We start from the raw sequence: 15,799 nt of genomic DNA, 5'->3' as shown, positions 1-15,799 counted from the left end.
ACTATTCAGAGGCAACTGGGTCAATTGGGGGTAAGATGGCTCAGAAGGGAAATTATCTTTGTGAGGTGTATCCCTGAGCCTAGCCTCCCTGTGAGGGTCTGTGAGCAGGAAACTAGCCTAGCTACATCCACCTTCCCCATGGATCTGTGCTGGGTGGACCCTGCCCTGAAGGCTCTTTTTGGGGGTGGGAGAGATGGCAGTCACAGCCTGAGTCACTAGACACTCAGACCCCTGGCTGAGTTTCAGTAGCCGGAGGGAGTAAGGGAAAGTGGTCCTGGCCCTGCCACTGTGATCCAAATTCTCAGCTTCTGAGGCTCAGGGAAGCACTAGCTCCCCCAGGGTACAGCACCAAAGTGTCAAAGATTAGACAATTTATAGTATAAAAAGGATATAAAATCATCTGTTACTTGTGAAGACAACTGGCTTTCTCACAATATCTAGGAGACACACACCGGGCAAATCTAAAAATTCACATCATGGACTGCAGCTCTTGCAAATGGGTCCTTGGGGACACCCGGGGGAGCAGAGACCCCTTCCCCAACCAGCCCACTTACAGCAGTCCCTTCATATCTTTAGCTATATCCAAATCCTCCCTCAACTTTAAGGGGCTTTCTTCTTTTTTTGGGAGGGAAGAGGATAGGGTTGGAGGGAAGACCCAGCGATAAATTGGGTCACATTATATCTATTATCTGAATTAACGGAGGGGAGTGGTGGCACAGATAACCCAGAACAGCAAATAATCTCAAAACAATTTGTGTTTGGGGAGGCGGTGTAAGCTTGTGTGCGTGTACTAGCCTGACTTCCCTTTTACATTCTGTCTGGCTCCTCATCTCAGGTGACCTTTCCTACCTGGGCTCACACTGACTCCTGGGAGGAAGAAGGAGAAAAGCCAACCTTGACTTCTACAAATTGGCTAGTCCACAGCTACCCCTTCCTTGTCAATTCCACCTTGCCTTGACCAGTCTCCATCATAAGCACAAAATAGAATGGCAAGAGTCAGAGCACCCAGGTTCAAAGGTTAGCTCTTCTACCTTGGGGACTGTGACTTCTCAGGGCCTCAGTGTCTGAAATGTAAAACGAAGGGGCTGGACAGAATGACCTCCAAGGTTGCCTTCCAGCTCTAAAGCTATGACACAGTGAGGTTAGAACTCCTTCCAGTTTCCCAAAGATCCACATTCAATCCTCCCTTGCCACCTCCAGCCTTCCACCTAGTTCTTTTTCCCCATTAAAGCTGGAGATAAAAAGCCCCAAAGGAGATTCTGAGATCAGCCAGATGGCTGGGGGCAAAGGCAAGCCTACAGTGGATGCCAAGTGCTTACTGGGGAGGTCTGTTGGGGGCAATTCCTGCAAGAAAGCCTGCCTCCCATCACCTTCGAGAAATTAGAATTTATTAACCACCTGACCAGTGCTAGGCACTCTCATCTTGGGGACACTCATCTTTCACCACCCACAAAGTAGGTGCCACATACTGTCTGATTCCAACCCAGGGAGTCTGGAACCTATCCTGGAGGTCACTGCACAAGAGGAAGCAGATGAAGAGCTGTGGGCCTTTCCTATCATCAGCATCCCTGGAGTGGTCATTACTTATTAACTCTACTTTCTAGTCTCTGAGGCAGCAGCCAGATTGGGCACCATGGTGTAGTGAGGGAGGAAAAAAGTTGTGGAGTCATGTCTGGAGTCTGACATTCTCAATTCATGGCCTTAGTTTCTTATCTGTCAAAATCTCTAAATCCTGTGATACTATGACTGGAGAAAATTGATAAAGGTCAAGCGCAGAGAGAGCAAGGGGGCCTTGCACAACTGGGCTCTCTATCACTGCCAGCCATGTGTATGACTGTTGCATACAGAACCTAGTGGATGTGGAGCCCTGTACTACAGGGCACCTGAGCTACAGGGATGAAATTCACCTTCCCTCAACTCCACCCGGGGACCAGAGAAGCCAACACAGAGATAAAGAATGATGGATGGGCAAGTCTCCTAAGAGTGCAGCTCCCAAAGGAAGGGAAGGACGGAAGGTGTTTTAAGAGTGCCCGTATTTGTCCATATTAGTTGGTCCTTCAATTCTTAGTCTCACTATACCCTCTGGTGGAGGGAAGTAGACAGACACAGAAGGGAGGAAAAAGACATGAAAAAGGGATGAGGAGATACAAAGGGACTACCTAGGATATAAGGGATCTCTCCAGGAAAGTGGCTTACAGGGGTTCAGGCTTACAGTGTTGAGAGGAAGAAAAGCCAAGGACCTAGGCTGGGTCCCAGGTCACTCAAATCTCTTCCCAAGAAACTATAAGCACCCCTTGACAGAAACACAGTGCCCTGAGGGCATAGAACGAGGGCTCTCCTGAGAACAGGCCCAGTACCTGTCCTATCCAGAGGCTGAGAAATCAGAAATGTGAATGTAGGGTCAGTAGGAAAAATACAGGAAAGTCCAGACCCTGTCATTCCTTCAGCTAAAGCTGAAATCTGTCCCTCCAGCCCCAGCAAGGGGAGCTGAGAACCCAGGCAGCATTCCCTTTCCCTCCTTCTCCAAATACCAGTAGCCCCAAAGTCAGTTTATCCCTGGGGATATGGGAAGAGGAGGGAGGTTTTCCTAGGGCCTCCACTCAGGCAGGATCCTGCTCAAGCAATTGCCAAGCATGCCAAGGTCTTGGCTCTGAGAGATCATCAAGCCATGGATCTCTCTCACTCCATCTCCCATACCCCCAAAGCACAATAGCCTGAGAGGCCGCGAGATCAAGTCCCCATCCTTCCCTTAGAAAATCTTGCTGCTACCCCCTAAGAATCCCCCACCCCTATTGCACTTTCTTCTCCCTTTCAACACCAACTGGTCCCCTCCTCAACCTGAGCACACTGCAACCCAGGCATGTGTGTGTGTGTGTGTGTGTGTGTGTGTGTGTGTGTGTGTTTACCTGTGCACACCAACTGGCCCCTTTCCCAACCTGAGTACATTGCAACCCAGGCAAGCATGTGTATGACATGACTATGCATGTGGATGGACTAACTGACAAAACCTTAGATGGGCTGCCACAGCCTCTCTCAGTTAAACAAGGCTAAGGAGCAGGTCCCTGGAGTGGTTTTCTTCTTCCTTCCAAAGGAGTGGCCAGGGAGATAGGGAGAAGGATAGGAAAGCCAAAGAACTAGGGACGGGAGATCGGAGCCAGCTCCCTCCTCCCCTCCCTTCTCCTCTCCCTGGCCTGTAAACTCAGTACCCAGACAGTCTGAGAAGCAGCCTGGCCTCCCCAGCTCCCACCCTCTCCCCCAGCCCCAACCTCTGCTCACTTCTCAGGCACCTTACTGGCTCCCGATTTCCGGCTGGGCACCACTCGATTCCCCTTGTCTCGACCACCCAAGGGCCAATCGTCCTGGGGCTTGGGGGAAGTCTTTGGGGGGGGGCCCTCAGAGGGCCGTTCCTTGGGTTTTCGGCCCCGCTTTTTTCCACTTGATGTGCTTTTCTTCTTCTCCTTGGCAGAGAGCTGCTCCCTGCTCTTGGGTTTGGGTGGGGAGTCTGCTGAGGTTCGGAACCAGTTCTATGGAGAGAAGAAAGCACTCAGTGAAGCCTAGGGAATTCAGAAGAGATTCCCCATGTCTAGCATGGCTAAAAGTCAGCTTTTCCTTAAATCTTGCCTTTCCAATCTCACTATATGACAGACTCCCTCTCCCCATCCTTTCCAGAGTCAAACCCAGACATCCTTCCACCCACTCCTGACTCCAGGAGGACCAGGCTGGGAACCTTTATTGCTAGGATGGTTACAAAGGAGGTTTAGTTAACATTCCATGGTCCTCACCTCTGAATGTGTCTTGATGATGTGGTATTTAACACCGCTCTCCGAGCTGAACTCTTTCTGACACAGGAGGCACCGATACTTCCCCACCAAGTGGTCTCCCTGCAGTAGACAGAGCTGGCTTCATGATCCCCTAAGCCCTCCACCCTTTCCCAGTCTCACAAGGCCTTAGAATGTGCTGAACCGCAGCTGGGAAATCTTGAAACCCAAACAAAGACAGGCAACACAAACATCCATTCTCTACTCCACCCCCAACACATATACAAAATCTTCCTCTCCTCCCACAGGGGCTCCAGCTGCAGCCCAGGGACAATGAAGTACATAGGCCTCAGGGGCCCTGTCCAGTGAGCCAGATTTCAAAGGAAAGACACAGTAGGCCCCTTAACAACGAGTCTTTCGGGAAGGATGTCCCACCTGTCTGGGTGAAATGGGACACTGGGAATAGGCCTTAGAATGATGCTATATACATGAGTCTGACTTCCCTGGGAGCCTTCTTGAGTAGTCCCAGAGTAAGAAGGGTGTTGTAGTCTGGAAAAAGTTTTGATTTTCTAGGTCTAATCTTTTTTTCTCTCCCAGTCACATCCTATCTTGCTTCCTGTAACCTACTAATTAGTTTCCCAACTGAGTTCAGTCAGGGAAGCACCCATCAGACCTGCCTGAATGAGAAAACTGTCTTCCCCACAAAATACCTGAACTACCCTGATAAGAGGAAAGAAGGCAGAATTAGATGTAACAATGGGCCACAGCCTGACAGTCACCATTCCTGAGCTTCTCTAGAATGGTCGGTCCTGAGTGGGGAGGCTGTTGTAGTTTTACAGGTTGTGAGATCCTGTTCCAAAGCCTTTCCTTGTGACCCCTGCTTCCCTCTTAGAGCTCCCTTGGGTGTCTCCTGTTAAGTCATATGGCCTTTCATTAAAACAGGCCAAATAAAAGGGACCATTTTCAGCACTGATTGGCTCATCCAGTTCTTCTGTGATGCCTCTTTAAGGCCTAGCAATAGACCCTAACAAAGGGGAAGATTTTCTACTACTTTGGATTAATAAAGAGGGCATCCTTTCCTTCTTTTGTACAGGTAACTGTGAAGGGATTATTCCCTCCATTTAAACCCCTCCTCTCATTGTGGCCCAGCAACTTCTGCACAAGGAGAGGTTTACCACTGCTAAGGACCTTTCCCACAAACAGAATCCTGGGTGAAGGAACAGGAGACTGACCTTGGTACAGTTGGCCAGGTGGGCTTTCAGCCCAGACACACTAGAATAGATGGCTTCACAGCACTGGGAGGGAGACAGAAGACAGAGGGAGAAGAGAATCATGGGATGCTGCTGCTTTCTTGTGTGTAACACTCCCTCCCCTGGGAACCAGGATCCCCTGCTCAGGTAACTGGAGGGAATAAGACCAGCTGGCCTCTGAGGTCTCTTCCAATTATAACATTCTAGGACTTTATGGGCCTAAGATGGGCCTGACCCCATAAAAGTGCCCATAGGCATACGATCATTCCACATTATCTCCCTCCCCGTGAGAAAGAATTATAGCGGGAGAGTTTCCTGGACCTACCTACCTCCAAGGAAGGGAAGAGGGGGTCAAAGGTTGGAGTAGAGAGCTTATCTCTTATTTGTGTCCATGGGAATCTCAGAGCAAATCCCCAGACCTGAACCCCTCCTCACACATGTGACCTCTAGCATATGGGCAGTATGAATGCTTGCTCAATGACCCCAGTACTCAAGGAAACTAGATTGTGACTCATCTACTCCTTCAGAAGAGCTTCCTCACATCTATGAGTTTGTTTAAAGTCAGGGCTAGGGACACAGGTGGGCCCTTCCCAGGGAGGGTCAAGTCTGGACTCTTTCTTCTCCTTCCCCAGTTTCCCCACCACCTCTTATCCTTACATTATTAGGGCAGTTGACATGACCTCTCTCCTTCACTTCATTCTTCCACGTCTCCAGCAGCTGGGGATTCAGTGTTGGGAGTCCTGGCCGAGTGTAATTAAGCTGCCAAACAATGTGTGTGATGGACGACAGGGCAGCCTTCCCCACACACCGGCTCTCTTTGTGATGGGGGTGGGAGAGCACCAGGTAATCTGTGGCTGATGCCCTTACCTCCTCCCTCCAACCCCATTCTGTTCAATCATACTCTAAGTCATCTACTAACCTGGAACCACGGTGCCAAAAGAACCATGCAAGAGGGGATGGAAGGCATTCTCTACAGCTATAACCGGCACTCCAAAGGCCATCCTCCCCTCCCCTCCCCCCCAAGGAGAGTCTATACAAAACTACAGTATAAATATGAAAAATAAACTGTGTAACCAATACTGGGGCCAGAGGAAGTTAGGTTAGATGCTAAGGAGGTGTAAAGTAGTTATAGCAATGGGTGCCCAAATGAGGCAGTGGGACAACTTGTCTGGAGACCCAGGCCTTTTGGAGATAGGAAAAAATGTAAATGACTTTTGAAGTCACCTGTCAGGGCAGTGATATATGGCCAGTGATCTTCAAGCAGGGAACTAAAGAGGGCAAATGACCAGCCCCAAATTACTTAACACTTCCTTCCCCTAGGTGTCTCACCCTCTTGGTTTCAGGCACAAGGTCATCCTTCATCCGCCGCTTTGTCCAGTCCCGTGCTAGCTCATCTTCTGCTATTTCCTGGAGGTGGAACACTGCCACCTGGGCAGATGTCCGGCGGATCCGTCCACTTGGTGTCCGTTCCATGTCCATCTCAACATCTGGTTCAGGAGGTTTTCCCGCAGGCTCCTCAGGAGGCTATGCAAGAAAAGGTAGTAACATAACATTATGTGGAAAGTATTGCATTTCCGAGAGTAGATGTTCAGGGAAATGAACATATAGTTACAGGGAAGAGAAGAAAGGGTGTCTTACCGGGGTAGGATGCTCTGAACGGAGGTGGTAGTCATGGCCAGCCTTGGATTTATAGGTTTTACCACAGTGAGGACAGGTGAACATAGGACTGTCTAGGTCACATGGCTGCTTCCCACAGCGTCTCTGGTGGTACTGGTATCCCATGAGACTGGAGAAGGCAGCTGCACAGCCCTGTGGGTACAACATTCACTAAGAGACAGAAGACCCCACCCAGGCTTAGTCCCAATCACTTTGGGAAGAGGGACCAGAGACACAGAAGCCCACCAGTGTCCATTTCATAATGAGAAATAGAGGCATATAGAAATTAAAGAACCCTTTTCAATGACAGGCATTGTCCACTGTCTCTTTCAGATTGACCACGACAAGTTCCCTGCTTGGGGACCCTCCCCAAAATGAGTGATCTCAAACACAGGGGTAGTGGGGATGAGAAGCATGGAGACTGTGGGGTAGGGAACAGATACTGACCTCATTGGGACACTTGAGCTTCCCCATCTGCTTCAGAACCTTCCTCAAACGCTCCCGTTCCTCTTGTTCATCCAATTCTGAAGGCTCCACATCTGTCAGGGTCTGAGGCTAGGAACAGACAGGGTCAAAGCTGGAGTGAGCATCCTACAAAGGACTTTCCCTTTCAACAATACATACAAACTTTTGCTGTTTCCCCCTCCCCCGTATAGACATGCTTTTTCCTATTCCAACCCATACATGCATATGACATGCCTCTGTCCCTTCCCATTTCCATACCTCAATCCCTTCCATGTGAAACACACACACACACAAACCTCACACACATGCACATGTCCTACACATACACACTCTTCCACCATCCCCAGAATCACATCTTCCTTCTTATTAGTAATCAACAAGTTCATCTAATGTAAATGCCAAGGAGGGGCAAGAAGATGATAATTTACCAGCCTGTCTTAAACAGAGGGATGCAGCTGGGGAGTAAGTCAATGGGTCAGTGGGCTGAGAGGGCAGCGCATCGGTAGAAGGAGAAGGATCAGGGCTAAGGAAGATGGGGCAGTCATACCTTGCTGCTGTGTTCTGCCATGGTATGGTAGTTGAGCCCTGCCTTTGACTTGAACTGTTTCTTGCAGTGCTGACACTTGAGCGCATCCTGCAGCTGGATAGCCCCCCCACCCCCACTCCCAGTCAGGCATGGGGCAGGGGCCAAGAGGAGACAAGATCCTCCCCCTCCTTCACCGTCTCCCTTCTTTCCTTCAGGCCTTGTGCAGAATGGGCTCCAGGCAAAGAGGAGGCAGCTTTCTTGATTCCAGGACATCTGGGTCCTGCTGCATCCCCAGCCCTGGGCCCCAGGAGCTAACCACATCCTTACCTTCTGACAAACTTCCATGTGCTTTTTGAGGCCTACAATGGTTTTCCTGGTGATGACTCCACAGGTGGGACAGACAACCTCCCCCTTCTCATGGAGGATTCTTTGCCACTGCTCCTCAGGGCTCCCTGGAGGTCAAGAAGTAATGAGTGTGGGGAGAAAGGGATAAAAGAGGGGCCTGGACAGGAGAGGAAGGCCATGCATGGCACCAGTCTTCACATTCCAGAAAGCCTGTACTCAAATAATGATATGTACTGGTTTTCTGCTTAGAAGTAAGTCTATGTCTTGTCCACCCACATCTGATATTTCTCCTTAGAATCTGCCTGCCCAAAGTAATTTTCTTTCCCCATTTATAAGACCATGGGAACACACAGCATTTTGAAGCTATCTGGCCTTCTTTTTCTCTGCCCTGCTAAGAGCCAGCACAGTTCATGGGACTGTGCTAGGACCCTTAACCCCTCCCTGTCTTTTCCCCAGGCCATCAGAGAAGACAGTGAGGTAAACAGCATCAAGAGTTGGATTTGATGTCAGGAAAAGCTGCGTTTGAATCCTGTCACAGATACTGTGCTACCCAGGGCAAGTCACTTAACCTCTCTGACCTTCAGTTTCCTTATCTGTAAAATGGGAATAATCTCAGGATTATTGTGGGGATCAACTGTCTGTCAAGTGCTTTGAAAAGCTTAATATAAATGTGAGCTATTATTATTACTGGGACAGGAATCAGCCCGTTTTTTGGCATTACTCTCTCCTGAACTAGGGGAGCTCCTTCCACCCACTCACCTGTGCTCAGGTGAGCTGCGGGTATAGGTACCACCTCTTTCTTCACATTAGCGGCCAAGACCTTTTTCCTCCCCTCCTCAGCACTGCTGCTGGCTTCCAACTTCTTGGCACGGTGGGCCTTGGCCTTGTCCTCTGCCTTGGCAAGGCCTGAGAGGGATAAGAGTTTCACTAATAGACCAACTGTTATGTCTAGCCCCCCAGTCCCAAGTCCCTTTTGGATGCACCAAAATCTACAATCATACCTCTGAGCCCTATCAGGAAAACACAGAGACCCATAGAGGTTCCCTCCAGGCTGGCCCTCCCAGGAACAGTCAGCCGATAGGGTAGACGGTCTACCTAATTTCTCCACCATGCTGACCCAAAGGACTTCCTCTTTGATATCTCTGGGGTCCTGAGTCTACCATTTCAGCACTGAGTCTTAGGGACTTTTCTAGAACTCTGACCCAGGGACCTCTAACCCAAGGGACATTTTTACATTATATATGTGGATAAATATAAGCTAAGCAACAAGAACACCTGATACAAAATTTGACCTTACTAAGCAGCTATATAAAGGAAAATGAATCACATTACAAAAAAGCTTCTTTGGATCAAAGGATCAAGATCTGAAAGAGACCTTAAAAATCACTGAGTTCAACCTCCTCATTTGGCAGAAGAATATTCTCACAGCATTCTGTTTTCCATCTCCCAACCTATCATATAATGTTGACTATTATAGCTATGGTTCAAAACCAAATGATCTATATGCTAAGTAGAAAGCAAGCTCCGTGAGGGCACAGACTGTCAGCTCAATTTTGCATCTCCATCAGAATGTAACACAAGGTTCTATACATAGCAGGGGGCGTGAGTTATTATTTATAAGGCTAAGTTATTATGTGTATGCATACGTACATACACATGTGTATGTATACATATATGCATACACACATGCACACATATTTCCATAGGGTACACCTCCTATCCATCACAGTAAAAATTAGCCATGTCTTAATTAGAATTAATTGGTCCCTAGGAGATAAGTGTCAAAGGAACAGAAGTTTTGAAAAGAAGAATTACAAACTACTGACAGTCATATGAAAGAGTGCTATAAATCACTCATAACAGAGAAATGCAAATTAAATCTCCAAGGTTTCACTTTATATCCATCAGATTGGCAGAGATGAGAAAAAATAAAATAGTCATTGACAGAGGGGTCATGAGAAAGGAAGACAGGCACACCAACATATTGTTGTTGGAGCTATAAAGGTCTGGTTTCCATTCTGAAAAACAATTTGGAATTATGAAAGAGTCACTAAAATGTTCACATCTTTCAACCTAGCAATCCCACTGCTGAGCATAGGTTCCAAGGAAGTCAAAAACAGAAAGATTACACACATCCCAAAGTATGTATATGTAGCATTGTCTCTTCTACCCTTCATAGCCAAATGCCTAGAAAAACCTATCTCTAGTCAATCACTTCACTTTTTAACTCTTTGCAGGGTAGAAGTCATCATCTACCCTTCACTCTCACTCATCTGACCTATTCAGTCAGTGGCCAAATCTTGTCAATTCAACTTCCACATTAGCTCTTGTATCTGTCCCCTTCTCTCTATTCACACTACAACCACTTGAGTCCAGACCCCCCTCTCCCTCCCCTGGACTAGTTGCAATGACTTCCTGAATGACCTTCTTGAATCCTACCTTTCCACTCTCGAATTCACACAACTGCCAAAGTGATACTCCTAGATCACAGGTCTGACCATGTCATTTTCTCTCCTCTGATGCCCTAACCCTGTCAACAAACATTGGTGCCTTCCTATTACCTCTAGAATCAAATACAAACTCCTCTGACATTTAAAGTCTTTCATAATCTGGCTCCAGCCTCCCTTTCCATGATTACTGAACATCACTCTGCTTCATACATTCCATGTTTTAGAAAAACTAGCCTTGATGGTACCCATTCATAACACTCCAGGTCTCACCACTCTGGGTCTTTGTATTCTCCCTCCATGCCTGGAATGCACTTTACTCTCTATCTCACAGAATCCCTAGTTCCTTTTAAGATTCAAGTACAACCATAGGGCAGCTAGGTGGTGCAGTGGATAGAGCACCAGCTCTGGATTCAGGAGGACCTGAGTTCAAATCCAGCCTCGGACACTTGACACTTACTAGCTATGTGACCCTGGACAAGTCACTTAACCCCCACTGCCCCGCCAAAAAAAAAAAAAAAAGATTCAAGTATAACCCCCATTCTTCAGACATTCCTTTGTATATATTTTGTTCTGACTTGTATCCATATTGTTCCCTCTAATAAAATGTAAGCTCCTTGAGGGCAGGGACTGTTTTTGTCCTTTTTAGCCCTAGTACCTAGCACATAGTAAGCATTTAATAAATGCTTGTTGAATACATGAATGAATAGTAGCATTTTTGTGATAGCAAAAAATTAAAAAGTGGGTGCCCACTAATTGGAGAAAAGCTAAACAAATTATGGTAAGTGAATATAATAGAATATTATTGTGCTATAAAGATCAGTAGATACCAAATATTTAGAGCAGCACTTTTTATAGTATCAAGGAACTGGAACAAAGTAGATGCATATCAACTGAGCTATGGATAAGTAAACCCTGATACATGAATGTAATGGAATATTACTGTGTTGTAAGAAATTATGAATACAGAGAAGCAGTAGAATCTGTCTTACATGAACTGATACAAAGTAAAGTAAGCGGAACCAGAAAAACTATACACATAATTAACTGGAACAATGTGAATGGAAAGATCCAAAAAACCCAAAACCAACCCCAAGTTAACACTACTTGTAACAATCAAGCTTTGGCTCTAAAGAAGTGGTGAGAAAATCAACCTTCTACTCTTCTTGACAGAGGTGAGGGACTATGGGTACATAACACTGTCAGATTCAGTTGATGTTTCAATAGTTTTGCTGACCTACTTTTTCCCCTCATTTTCATTTTTCACTATAGAGGATGTCACCCTGGGTAGAGGAGATAGGAAGGACATATTTGGAAATTAAGGTGATAAGAAAATAAAAGGGTTTTTTTAAAGACAGATATGGGCAATTCAGAGAAACATGACATGAATGAATGTAGACAGAGTAAAGAACCAAGGCCACAATATATACACAATGATTACACTAATGTAAATGGGGAAAAAAACCAAACACCCAGAAGGCAGTTGCATTCTAAATAACTGTAATGATAAATCCTGGTTTCAGAGAACAGATAATGAAACATCCCTCCCATAGGAGGGTTACTGGTGAGAGATACTAAATACCCTGTCAGACAAGGTCACAGTGAATATTATGTTGCCTGTTTTCTTTGGTACGAGGCAGAGTTCAATAGTGGAGGAAGGAGATGAAGAGCAAAGGAAGGGGGAAGGGACTATGAAAACAAATGTGACTGTGATGTTAAACAAAAGGCGCTGATAAAAGTACATCAAATTAGTTTGGTCATTTGTTCATCAGAATAAAGTTGCCCATTTGTTATTTAGAGTGTTATTTACTGGCAGCTCTGGGACGGTCATTTGCAGGTTTGGGTCAGAACCTAAGTCTCATTACAAATGAAAATCACTGACTCTGAAGACTTCTGTAAATCCAAGACAAGTATGTTGTTCCTTGCTTCAGAACTAAGGCAGGCAGAAGAGCCGGGCTCAAATAAACAAAACCCCCCTCCTAGAATATCTCTGGAATCTATCTAATCTCTAGTTTTGATGCCACTATCACAGTACAAACTTGGATTATGATCCCCTTGGATTATCACAATTTCCTAAAAGGTCACTTCTGCTCTCTTCCCCTCTAATTTATCTTTTGTTCTGCCATCAGACTAATTACACTTATAAGTAAATCTTGTCATGTCATCCCTTTGCCCCCAAATCTTCACTTCCACCACATTTTTTGGATGGGGAAGCTTGGTGCAATAGAAAGAGCACCGAATTTGTTGTCAGACAACTTGGGCTCATAACCTGACTAACTGCTTACAGCCTGTATGACCTTGGGCAAATTAATTCACTGGGTCCCGTTTTCCTCAACTGTAAAATGAGAGGGTTGAACTAGATTAATTCTAAGGTTCCATGTGGCTCTGAATCATTTTGTGATCCTGCTGCATACTGAATACATCAAACCCCTGGGTCTGGCATTTAAGGCCCTCTGCAATCTGGCACCAGCCCACTTTTCCAGTGTTCTCTAACATGATTCTGCCCTCTACAGGTTACACGTCAGTCAAAACTGCCTATTCTCTATTGCCCAATCACACCCTGCAATGCTTTGGCCTGAGCTCTTCCCTATGTTTGCAATGTCTTTCCTTTACCTCTTTGCCTGCTAAATTACTACTACCCAAGCTCTAATGCCCAATTTAAATGCCACCTCCCCTCCAAGGAACCTTCTTTGATTCTCCTGAACAGTACTGACCTTCCCCCTTGGACCAACCTCAGGGAACGATTTGTTTAGTATCTTTCTAATGTGCCGATCGATGTACTATTTTGTATTATGGTCACCAGTATTTATGAATGTGAATGTAGGCACATAGCCTACTTAAACTCTGCATCTTCCCAATACATAGAATAGTGTTTTGCCCTCAGTATGGCCTTAATAAATGTTTGTTGAACCATTCATAAAAATCTAAGGACCCTGAAGGTGCTAATTATTTTTCTAGAGTATTAGATTATACACACTGGGTAACTGGGTATCCACATCCATATAAGAATAACGGGGGACAGTATTACAGTAATGATACATCTGACAAGTATCATAATGGGACCAGGAAGGCACAAAGGTATTGTCCTCCTGGCATCACCTAAATCAGGCATTCTGGCACCTGAGTCAAAATCAGTTGAACAGGAAATTGGGGTGAGATAAGAGAGGTATAAGGTATGGCCACTCAGACAGAGACCTAGTGCATGGAAATTGAGGACTACTGAAAAACTAGAAGGCCAAGGTTTTCATAGGGGGAAGAAGTTGGAATACCAGACTATAAACTAGGTTATGAATTCAGGAGAAGGAATGACCCAGAAGTCCACTGATGACAGCAACAAGAATCTAGATAGAATTGTGAGATCATAAATTTAGAGCTAGAAGAGATGTTAGGGGCTGATTTATCTACCTCATTTAATGGATAGGGAAACTGAGGCCCAAAGAGGTAAATGACCTGCCCAAGATCATATAAGGTAACAAGTGATACAGTGGGAAAAGCACCTGATTTGGAGTCAGAGGATCCAGGTGCAAATTCTGCCTCTGACACCTGGCTGACCTTGGGCTTCAGTTTCCTAATCTGCAAAATAAAGAAGTTGGATTAGATGGTCTTTAGTGTCCCTTTTGGCTCTAAATTTCTAATTTTATGATCCTGGGGCAGCTAGATGGCGCAGTGGATAGAGCACCGGCCCTGGAGTCAGGAGTACCTGAATTCAAATCCAGCCTCAAACACTTAACACACACTTACTAGCTGTGTGACCCTGGGCAAGTCACTTAACCCCAATTGCCTCACTAAAAACAAAAACAAAACAAACAAACAAACAAAAAAAGCCAAATAATTCTATGATCCCAAGAGACAGAGGTCACACTGAAATCCAGTCTACTAGAGACTCCAATTCCCACGTTCTTTCCCTTATGACATGCTGCTTCTCCACTGGCTAAACTTCGTAAGTTTATCACTCTTCTCCCCAGCCCTATGCTTCCCTTCTCTCCCAAATTTTATATTCCCCATTTGCTGACACAGACAAAGACGGCCTCTCCCTCATTTTCCACCACTCACACAATGATATCGCACATTGCTGCCAATAGTCAATTATGTAGCAATGGGAATAGGTTGCTAAGAGGGACTGTGGATATTCTTTCCCTGGAGATCTTTAAAGCTGAGAGACATCATTCTGGGTGGGACTCTTTAAATTGGGCCCTATGTGAAGACCAAGGGATAGACTTAAGGAATTCTAAAGGTCCTGTACTCCCAGGGATACCACAATCTGTAATTAGGTATCCCTATTGATCATTGCTGGGTCCATCATGAGGTATTTCCAATTTGGCAGAGTCTTGCATTCTTGTGTGCCAAAGCTTCCATCAACACAAGATCAATCCACATGAAAATAAAGCATCAAAGCAAGCTAAGTCTGAAGAGATTCCTCACCAGGTGAGCCACAAAGTGATGCATTTTTTGGACCACAACTCTCAAAAGACCATCTTGGAAGTTGTGGAGATGGTCTAATAGGTTGGTTCCAAGAGTATTCTTATCAATGAAAACACAGATCCATGGAGTACTAAAAGTACTAGATAGCACAGCAGATAGAGCACCAGCCCTGGATTCAGGAGGACCTGAGTTCAAATTTAGCCTCAGACACTAGACACTTACTAGCTGTGTGACCCTCAGCAAGTCACTTAACCCTCATTGCCCCGCCAAAAAAAAAAAAAGAAAGAAAGAAAGAAAAAAGAAATCCAATCATCATTTCACCATCATTCATATTATTCACTGGCATAGGTATAATTTTCTGTTCCTCTTTCCCACTTCCTTCCAACAAACTCTTCTATCCAGTGACTCTGGCCTCCTTGTTGTCCCCCACACCTATGACATTCCATCTCCTCTAGGCAGTTTTCCTGGCTCTCCCCCATGCCTAGAATGCTCTCCCTCATCATCTCTGGCTCTTGGCTTCCTTGAAGTCCCACCTTCTGCAAGAAGCCTTTCCCAGTCCTCCTTAATCTCAATGCCTCCTCTATAAGCCTACTCTCAATTCATCCTGTATATATATCTTGTTTTTACGTGTTTACATGTTTGCACATTGTCTCTCCTCCATTAAAACGTGAGCTCCTCGAAAGCAAGGACTATTTATTCTTTGTCTATCCCCAGCACTTAACACTTGCCAGGAACACAGCAGATGTTTAATAAATACTAGCTGACTGAATGACCATCTTCTAGAGCCTTAGCAAAGAACACAATATTGAACATGTTGAAAAAGAGGGAAACGTAAGAGTTAGAACAAAGAAAACTAACCCTGAAGGAGAATGCGTTCCCCTCTTAATGAGAGTATTTTCTCTGCACAAGAGACAAATGAAAGAATCATTT

At 45.7% G+C, this 15,799-nt stretch overlaps 1 protein-coding gene across 1 annotated transcript in view; it reads right to left on the bottom strand.

The window, feature by feature from the left end:
- The window catches only part of LOC122744035 (uridine-cytidine kinase-like 1), a 77,428-nt gene that overhangs the window by 44,235 nt on the left and 17,394 nt on the right, over window positions 1–15,799 (bottom strand). The window contains exons 8-17 of the mRNA XM_043989346.1: window positions 8,760–8,906; window positions 7,983–8,107; window positions 7,677–7,769; window positions 7,112–7,219; window positions 6,647–6,817; window positions 6,338–6,532; window positions 5,666–5,767; window positions 4,991–5,053; window positions 3,783–3,881; window positions 3,277–3,524 (exon numbers count right to left, since the gene is read on the bottom strand). Coding sequence (XP_043845281.1) covers window positions 3,277–3,524; window positions 3,783–3,881; window positions 4,991–5,053; window positions 5,666–5,767; window positions 6,338–6,532; window positions 6,647–6,817; window positions 7,112–7,219; window positions 7,677–7,769; window positions 7,983–8,107; window positions 8,760–8,906 — 1,351 coding nt within the window. The remainder of the gene's footprint in view (window positions 1–3,276; window positions 3,525–3,782; window positions 3,882–4,990; window positions 5,054–5,665; window positions 5,768–6,337; window positions 6,533–6,646; window positions 6,818–7,111; window positions 7,220–7,676; window positions 7,770–7,982; window positions 8,108–8,759; window positions 8,907–15,799) is intronic.

This window comes from Dromiciops gliroides, chromosome 2 (genome assembly GCF_019393635.1).
Source record: "Dromiciops gliroides isolate mDroGli1 chromosome 2, mDroGli1.pri, whole genome shotgun sequence".
Classification (NCBI taxonomy): Eukaryota; Metazoa; Chordata; class Mammalia; order Microbiotheria; family Microbiotheriidae; genus Dromiciops; species Dromiciops gliroides.
This window is presented reverse-complemented; position numbering and strand designations above follow the sequence as displayed.